The sequence below is a fragment of the Pomacea canaliculata genome, linkage group LG1, assembly GCF_003073045.1.
Source record: "Pomacea canaliculata isolate SZHN2017 linkage group LG1, ASM307304v1, whole genome shotgun sequence".
NCBI lineage: Eukaryota > Metazoa > Mollusca > Gastropoda > Architaenioglossa > Ampullariidae > Pomacea > Pomacea canaliculata.
Genome location: NC_037590.1, coordinates 16359184 through 16369358, shown reverse-complemented (window position 1 = coordinate 16369358; position 10175 = coordinate 16359184). Strand labels below are relative to the sequence as shown.

Below are 10175 nucleotides of genomic sequence, written 5' to 3'. Positions count from 1 at the left end.
TGTGTACGTGATAACGTTTACTTGCTTGCTTTACTTGATAGGAAAGTTGTTCAACATCCTAATGATTTTAAACTGCAAGGAAAAGTGGGGGTAGAAACAGGAATACCTGGAGAAAGGCCATGAAGACATACCCTGCGGCGAAACAGAAAATTTCGATCCGAATATAGATGACAACTTTGTAAATCAGTACCCATGGCCTTGTGTGTTTAGCAGTTTGGCCACAGTTATCCTCTATTTGCATACTATTTTATTCACCCGAGGAATGAACAGAATGGAAAACACATTAGTTGGAAATTGGTTAAAAACAACAAAAAAAACAAACGCAGGCAAGACAGCGTCTCCAAAGTTTAACACTTAAACCAGTGTTTGTGATCATTAAAAGGTGGACTTTTATTTCAAAAGAGATTTGCAGGCCAAGAAAACCTTGGGGCAGAATACAGTACAAATAGAGCTGGAAAAACCTGGCACGTCAAAAACATTCTGGCATTTCCTGAATGCAGCTTGTTCCTCTCTCACACACTAATGCTTCAGGTGCACTAACGAATGTTAACAAAAATGATTTAAGATGTGGTGGCATATTCTTATATTTACACTTTGTTGCTAAAGGATCAAGTAATTGATTAAAAACTTTTACTGAGGCTTATGCAGTAACAACTATGGAAACATTCAAATTTAAACACATTGACATTATTGTCAAATGCAAAATGTTTACGACAACAACCTTTTCAAAAGTGCACACACAAAAATAACTATGAAAATCAAATTTTGATGTCCACTAGTCAAGCCACAAATAACTTCTCCAGCAGCATGAAGTCTTCTGACTGCTGTAGTATAGACTAAGTCAAATACCAAAAACATCAAGTCACAATAGCCGTAACGTGAACAGCTGATGATTACACGATGTGAAAAAAATATAAAGTGTTTTCAAAAGAGCAGCATTTACGATTCATGTTATTACTACTGGTATTAGTCTGTCAAAAAAAAAAAAAATTTAATGATAGTGATTATCTCCCTTGATAATACTTTAAATTTTTCTTCTACACAATTTAAAATACAACACCACACAATACAAAAAACGTTTACTTAAAATCCTCCAAAACACATAGCATTGTTGATCTAACACTTTTATTAAGTTGATATTTTGTTTCAAAGTGCAATGATATGTTAAATTCTCCGAGCTTGTCCTCCCTCATGTTTTGTTTTGCCCACTCCTGTTTATGAAGGACTGTCTTGTGATACACCAACTCTTCCTCAGACGTAATTTTTCAGTCTTTAAAATTAATGAATGATTATTCTTTAAATCCACATTTCTCATATTGCACCATGATGGAAAGCAAGCATCTTTTGTTCACCTTATTTATGTTCTAATGTTGCTGACACATACCATCTTCAATGATGCATTGAGGAGAAAGTATCTATTAAAATACTTAAAACACTCCTTGCTATGCTTAATGATAATGTCCAATAAACTCTTAGAACCTGCTCTTTTTAGTTTTCCTCACACAAAGCATTCAGGAAGCTTTCCAGCTTCCACGTAAGGACAATCAATCCAAGTATTTCATATGTTTGTAACTATTGAAAAACTGACATAACAGAACTCATCATAAACATAAGCTACAAATATTTATTGGTCTACCAAACTTGTTTAAACCATGTGGTCTTCTTTAAGCAACAGTTCCCTTCTTTTCTCCATCTCTTTCTCATATACACAGCCTCCTTCCCTACTCCCAACCCACTAGAAACAGCAAAGCTGCACTATTTGTAGGTAAGTATACACAGATAGAACAAACTGCACCCAATTCTAAATTTTAAAAAGAAAACAATCTTCTGATTAAAACTTTAGTACCAAAATATTTGCTACATCTGTAACTTTGTATATGTATAGTGCATCTATAATATCAGCCATAAATATACAAGCTAATGAAGCATGTTCTATAAGAATACTCTGCAGTGTGGTATCTGCTTAAAAGCTTCCACCACAGCATTACTATATGGGAAGATGAGGTGCAGGGATTGTGGGAGCTAAAATACCATATTATAGATAACAACTAGCAAAGGATGCAATAAATATCACTGTGGTCAATGGCATAACACAGATGTGAGTTGAAGGTTGGACTACCCTTTCCCACCATCAGAAAGAAAGATTGAAATTGATTATGATTAAAAATCCACACAAAGGCCATCACACATTTTAAATAAAAGTGTCTGCTGCTTTTTTCAAGTCCTTTATAACAGCCTGGATCATGCAGCAATAGGTCCAGATGTTCAAAGTCATCACAGCCACCCAGATAAATATAAACAAAGCTGTGGGAATGGGAAGGAGGATGGTAAAACGATAATGAATTTCACTGCTATCACACTGTTAGCACCTTGAAGTCCCATCAATCATTGCTAAGAAAATCCTAGAATTTTTGACATGATCCCGTTGACTACCTCCAAAGTTTCATCCTGGACAATCACAATGTCAAAGTTCTCCACATATTGTTGTAGATTCTCTTCAACCTGAAATCAAATAACATTAACCTGATGAGCCCTTTTGCAAGAAAATAATGTTTTATCTTCTTAATGCTCCCAGGTGTAAAAAGTAAATCCATTGCACACTTTCACAAATCTCGATTTTTCTGCAAGAACAACCTGTGCATTGCACTTCTTTATCTGTAAAACATTTATGTTAAAACTCAGCCACTACATTTAGGCAACAAAAGAAAAACAAACCTTGATATTTAAAAATCCTATTTTTAGTGTACATTCCACATCTTCAGCTCCCTCTGCCATGTGTAAATCTCCTAACGAATCACCAAGAAGTAGAAGGTTTCCTCTATGTTTGATATTCTCAAAGTAATCAGAAGAATGGACAGCATTCTCATTTTTATTATATACATGGATCAGATCTCCTTCGAAACCAATGACTTTGCCCTGCAACAATGCATTATGATGGCATGTAACTTAAGGTGCTTGCAGAACTGAACAAATATTAAAGTCTGCATTTTAAAGAATACTTTTCTTTAAAAATTTCATTAATCTATAAAGGTAAAATCTGCTTAGTTTTTAAATCTTACATTTTGTTGAAGAATTAAATGTTGGTGTTGCTTAAGAATCAGAACTTTGTTTGGGGGGGATAGGGGGAAGGCCAGAGAAGAAAACAAAAACAGATATGATGGTGATAATCAAAGATGATAAGTCTTTGAAGGCTAACTTACAGAGTCATCAAATTTCAAAAAATTTGAGACAATCTTCATGTTGTCATAAAGAGTTGCCTGATGAATTATGATCTCGCGAATGATGTCCCCAACACCAGCTGAGAAGATAAGCAATGGAATTTCATGCTTATGCAGCTGATCAAAAAACCAGCGGCAGCCATCCCTATAATAATAATAAATGCAAAATTTGTAGAGTGCATACTCACACTCCTAAGGAGTATGCTCATAGCACTTAAGAACAAGAATGAAACATGGACAGCATACGAGGGGCAGAAAACAAACAAATAGCATGTGAACTATAAAAGAATCAACAACCGAACTAAACAAAGAATAAAATCAAATACAGAAAACATAAAGAGGGACCAAATAACAAGATCAAGAGCTGAGATTAACATGATATTGCAAAACAAAGGATGTGAAAAAGGACTAGCATATAATGAGAAAGTAAGTGCTATTATTATTATTTAAAATGTATAACACGAAAAACACATGTCTGCATTTACTCATAAATAAACTTACTTTTAAATTGTGCAGAAGTAATCCAAATGAACACCATAAGCAAGTGTTATATTTAGCAAAAGCATACCTTAAGCAGGCCGTTGATTCACAAACAATATTCCTCAACAAATCGTAGGTCAGATGGGCTCTTGTGATCAGTTCGTGACCCTTGGTCCACCTGCAAAAGATATGTGACCAAAAATTTGGAAAAATGTTCAATCTTTAACAATGCTAAAAATATGTTTCTTAGATTTACAAGAGAATATTCTTTCTAGTTCCTTTCAGGACATTTGTAATACTGAAATTAACTTTATGGAAAATAATAATAGCAGATTTGCTGCTGGAAAAAATATTCAGCCCTTATAAGCTAAAAAACAGAATGAAAATGCTAAGAATGAGGACAGAGCCATGACTCAAAACTGAGTGACAGCCCTGCCCTTTTGACCAGTTGTGTGCTGTTTTCCCTTACATTACTTTGAAATCGCCTGTGTTTATTACTTTCAGGAAAAGATTCAAAACATTATGCTATCTCTGATTTAAATTAATCTAAATTTCATATCCCCAAAGAAAGTTCACTCTTTATTCAATTCTCTTTATTCCAGATCTTGATGTCTGAGAATATTTTTACTCTGAATTCACAGCACACAAACTGGAAATACTGGGCAGAGCTACCACTCACCACTCAATCATAGATGGAATTTTTTCTGCAGTTGATTTCGTTCCATCGAACTCAATAGGCAGGTATTTTTCCTTCAGATGGGTAGCCTATAGACATGTGTGCATTAAAAACATTTATACATGACATAGAAGCAATAGAAAAATCTCACGGAGCGTTTTAAGCCGAAACACATTAAAATTTTCTATTTTCGAACAATCTATCTTATGGACCATTTACTTCATTTTAAGCTGTGAACATTTAAGGCTTCTGCATTGGAAAATAAAGGAACATTAAAGCAATAGAAAAATCTTTAGATAGTTTCTAAAAGATCAAATGAATTACCTTTCAAAAAAAAAAAAATTTTTTTTTTAATATTTGCTGTATAAAATTTCTGTCAACATACCTCTATTTTGAAATCATCAGGCATATACTGACTGTCTTCCAAAACACCTGACAAAAAAATAGAAAAATTAATTTAGAAAATTAAAAGATTTATAAAAATTTCTTTTGTTATATGTATCTATATCTTATATATATATATGCTAAGATATGTAAAATATAAATCCTTTATAAAGTTAAGTAGACATTTTCACTTGTATTTGTATGAGATTATCGATAGTAAACTCAGCAGTGCTAAATGGAAGAGCCTCCAAATCATGATTATTTCTTTATTAACTACGCTATATAATTATACCAAAATAACAAGTGTTGTAAACAATCATATGCTGATTATATACTGACTAACCAAATTTATAGGTAGTGTCAGCAATGTTAACAGAATCTATTTTTTCTCTTTAGATCAGCTCAAGATCACTGCTCTTTCACTATTACATCTAAATTTCAAACAAATTTTACTTCTTTCAAACTGTTTCAATCAGGAAAAATAACATTAATTCAAAAATGGCCCTATAATTAAACAGCTAAGCCTCATGTCAATAATAAAATCTTTAGAAAAAAAACAAAACAAATAATGCAATAGAAAATTTCCTTTCATTGCAAGGCTGTGTATAACAAAGACATTATACCATAAATACAATATACGGAATCGCTAACAACAGAGAAATTAATCCAAAAAAAAAGATAGAGAATATGACCGTAACCATGCAATAAAGATCATTCCAAGATGTCATCACAAAAAAGTTTAAATATGAATAAATCTTATTTATAAAGAGTTTTTTTCTTCCAGTGTGCTTGAAATTAAAAGGCAGAAAGTTAGTCCCATCAAAACTCACGCAATCATCTATATTAGGTAATTTGCCTCTAGTCTCTCGCTTTGGTAAGCATTATTTTTTCTATACAAATTCCACAAAATTAAGACACCATTTACTAATGACCATTACCATGGGTTGTTGAGCATACATGGCCATTATTTGTATACTTTGATAGTGTTCTATCAAAATCTGCAACAACCTACACAGAAAGAAATTGACATTAGAAACTCTTTATATCATATTTTTATTAGTAGGTTTATACAAGACAAAATATATTTAATGATATATTACTATTAATCATTCTGTAATATGTACTTAAGTAAATAGATAAAAAAAATTTTTATAAAAAAACACTTAAATGTTTTCAAAAGATCTACTGTTTACAAAAATAATAGGAGCATTAAAATTTTTAATTTTCATTTCGTTTAGTTTAGCAACTAAGTTAAAAATATTTTACTACATATTTTTCCAGAGAATTACACAAAGGAATACATACTTGGAGCTTGTGATGTGCATCTTCCATCATTTGCTGGATTACCCTGACAGTGTATTCTGGGTCCTTCATATAGACATGGCTTCTCTGTAGTTCTGGAATCTGTTTAGTGTTTACATAAATGATAGTGACTATGTTTGTAAACTGATCTTGCTGAATACCTAGCTGAAAATCAGCCAGCAGACATTGTAAAATATTGCACAAATCCCAGGGCTGGGTCAAAACTGTCACACAGAACTATTCTCTTGTAATACCCAAATCCAATCCACATTTTACTCAACAATCTAAATGAGTCTTAACCTCCTCAAGCATTACTCAGGCTCAAAACTGCACCTATTTTGAACACAGCTTACCCCAAGGTTTTCTCATCAATAAAATGCAAGGAGTTTTCATGGTTAATGCTCAGATTTAGTGCCAACGAGATCAACAGAAGCAGGGACTGATCATGCACTGTGCTACTGTGACTTTGCTTGAACCAACAGTTTTTATTTAAATGTTCTTTTTTTACCCGCACAGGCTGCCTACCCTATCAAGGGAGTTTCTTTGAATCTGATAATCATAATGAAACAGATAATATTTATAATAATAATGCTAGCTTTCACCTCCTCACAAAACACTATAAAAGTTGAAGTTTATAAGCATCACAATATGATACAGAAATAGCCATTGATTTAACCTTGGGCTAGCCTAACGCCACAAAGACTTCTATTGAAAAGCATTTCAGATTATTTGGATGGCACACAATCTACAGAACCCTTTATTCTCATTTTAAGCTATCTATTTAAATTAACATTGATAGTTAACGATAGAACGAATTTTTTGGGAAAAAATTATTTTACTGAGAAAACCAATAACGGGGCCAATAAATAACTGCTGGCGCTACAGGTGTGGAAAGTTCTGTTGTCAGATTCTCTTTTAAAGGCTGTCTAGAGGACGCAAAAGGCTAAATAAAATTAAATTAATGAAATCGAAATCTTCGAAAACGAAAGCGAAACTTTATATCAGCTGCGAGTAGGCTTCTTGGGTTTTGATAATTTGCCAACAATATACTGTTACAGATCACAGTGTCTGTGCAAGACAGAATGCACTCTAGCAGAAACATTGGCATGGGCTCTGACCTGACAGAAAACCTCAAAGAGTGCATCAAGTCTGCAGACAGTACCTGGACTATGCTATGCACTAGCTAAATCAACAAACACTGTGCGATCCTTACCGGATTCATGGTTCTAAATTCAGAATATGCAGCGCTACAGCGTTGCTGACCTTCCCATTCGTTGGAGATACCGTTATGCACGCAACTGCTTTATTGATAACCTCGCATAGAAGAGTTTCAACCAAGGGAAATAAATACACTTGGGTTATCACCTTCTTGTGTGAAGGGGGAGGGAGAAAGAGTGCTTAATTGTTTTCAAATTTTCAACTTCTTTTTCATTTTTTTAAGCGGACTACATTTTAATAAAAATTCTTGTTTTTTTCATGTTCACTAGGTTGTGTACTTATACATAGAGATATAAATTTCTCTATAAGCAGCTATAATATAAATATAGTGACTCAAAGAAGCGTGTATATACATGTACATGTTTTGACTCGTGTTAGTTCATGCGTGCTTGCATTCGTAATTGTGGAGCGTGTAAGAGGACAGCATCACACAACTCTGGGATGAAACGACGCAATGCCTTATACGTCGATGTCTGCGATACATCGACACGGATCGAAGCCAGAATTGCGCCAATTGGTGTGACCGTGCAAACGCATGCATTGAACCCCGTACAGCAACTGAAGCACTTTAATTATAACCAGGATAAGTACCGTTACTGACTGTACATTTATCCTATCACAATACTCGTACAGTACTCCTAGTCTGTTGTGCGTGTTTCGATTTCGTCTCTTCGGTCTGCTCGAATTGTCCTCTCTGTGCCACGCATTGCAGACGCGAGAAATTTGGCCGACACTCCCTTTAAATTCCGTCTTAAGCCTCGATCGACTGTCTGGAATTTTCTTCACCTTTTTTCTTCTGACCGTATCTACAAATCCGGCCTAAAAATCCCAATATGTTAAATGAAACATCTTTCATAATCAAGAGTACACTTCTTCAAACACTCCCCCATCCCCCTGTTCTATATGTTTTGCTTACACTGCACGTATAGTTAACGAGCAACGCACTTGTATCCACACAGACCCAGTTATTAGTTATTATTATTTTCAATTTTTAAGTTATTATAGAAAGATGCATAGAACAATTAGTTTGGAATTTTAAATCCACGTTCTTTAGTTTTTATGATCAAGAAAGTTAAATATATATATAAGAACATACCCTGAACACTGACATAAACGCATTTATAACGTTATGGCAGTTCTCGATATATCGATATGATGGGGAAAATGAATGCTTAGTGAAAATGTTTGCTGCATTTCTAAGAAAAGATAGCTTGTACTAGTAAATGTGCAAATACCGCCATTCAAACACTCGATCAAGACAGATCGAGTTCACAACCCACCCACCCTTTCCATTTCGATACTAAGAAACAGAAGTAACATATATCACCTCAACTCTGTGTTACAGAAGGGAGGTCATGTGATTGTGGAAACAGACGTGAACTTGGCAAATAATCGAGATGCTCCCGTTCTGTGTATGGACCATAACAACAGGGGGTTGCTAGAGCTGTGAGTGAAGGTAAGTCTGGGATCAGTGAAGTATTTCCGCTCTCTTTTTATAACTACCGCTCGATTTAAGCAGTGAATGGGACCTGTGAATCTTTGTGGAGGAGGAGGGAATAGCATTCATGTTGTTTCTCAACAAAATCGTAACAGAGAAGCGCCTCAGTCATAATAAAATAAAACAGTACAATTTAAACATGCAACTTTATTATAACCACCCTAATAATGATTTCTTCTTTTTTGCTATGTGTGCTAGGATGTTGGTTAAGTTCTAAGAAACTAATGCAGTACTTAAGCTTCAAGTCTGTGCAGTCATTTTGAGTTGGTGATGTCTCCTTAGCGCTTAGCTTGGAGAACTCTTATAGGCTGTTGCCATTAACAGTTTAGTGGCGACTCTTACACAGGAACCTCCCGATGTCTGCACAATAATTTATTTCATCAAGTTAATGAAATACGTGCCAGACTATCGACTTTACTGTCCTCATCCCGCTGAGTTGTTGGGCCATCTTCTCCCGACCCCTTGAAAGAATCAGTAGCGGAACATCTGCGGTACTTTTTCTTCCATAGTTTGTCTTCTCTAGGAATTTGTTGCAGCAGGATTGCGTGTACAGTATCGTAACATAGCTTACTACTTGAACACAAAATTCAACACACGCAAAAGAAAACGCAGAATCAAAATGAAATAACACTTTTATGACGTTAGATGATCTCTCTTCCCTCCCTTTTTTCTCCCATTCTCTCTCTCTCTCCCCCCTCCCTTTCATTCTTTCTTCTTCTCCTCCCTCTCTTCCCTTTCTTTCTTCTCTCTCCTTCTCTCTTTCAACCCCTCCCCTTCACTCTTTGAAACATTAATGATGGATATTATAAGAAAAGGCAGCCATAGTTTTAAAAAAAAGGAGCGATTTTTCTAGTTTTAACCCTTCGCTGTTATGGAACTTAGGAAGACTTGTCTAACTCCATTATCTTTTCTTGCCAGACTAAATAATTTTACTGTCCCTGACTGTGTTCACTTTAAGTGAGCAGTATAACAATTGATACATCGAAATGGAGCCTTGAAGCCCTTCTTTTAAAGGACCTGCAGTAATCATTGCAACTTTCACCGAACGCGGATATTGTCGCATGTGTCTATGCAGCATAGTATGCTTACATAACAAAAACACATGGCGACCACATGAAAATTTACCAAACATCCTCCCATATTCAACAGTAGGCGACCGATTATGAAGGCTCTTGGCAGTGACTGTGTAGGCACATGAATTACGTCATGATTACCCGTAGCAACCGAATAAAACGGTTGGTGTATACGTGCTGTCACACAAGGCTTGACTAACTCGAACAAATCAGTCATGAACTGTCCATGCATCTGTACCTAAAAATGGATCTGGTTTTGGTTGTAACGAATGGGAGATGAGATATGGTGTTCAACACAAGAAAACCACATCGTTACGTAAGCTCTT

The 10175-nt window shown here is 35.0% G+C and overlaps 1 protein-coding gene across 1 annotated transcript; it reads right to left on the bottom strand.

Moving 5' to 3' along the window:
• Positions 1 to 365: 365 nt before the first annotated feature.
• On the bottom strand, positions 366 to 7407 carry LOC112565501 (cytosolic 5'-nucleotidase 3-like). Its single transcript, XM_025240942.1, has 9 exons — positions 7274 to 7407; positions 6064 to 6162; positions 5697 to 5766; positions 4760 to 4806; positions 4378 to 4463; positions 3787 to 3876; positions 3201 to 3363; positions 2716 to 2916; positions 366 to 2502 (listed from the first exon to the last, which is right to left on the bottom strand). The coding sequence occupies exons 1-9, from the start codon at positions 7280 to 7282 to the stop codon at positions 2392 to 2394; spliced, it is 876 nt and encodes a 291-aa protein (XP_025096727.1). The 5' UTR covers positions 7283 to 7407; the 3' UTR covers positions 366 to 2391.
• Between the last annotated feature and the right edge of the window lie 2768 nt (positions 7408 to 10175).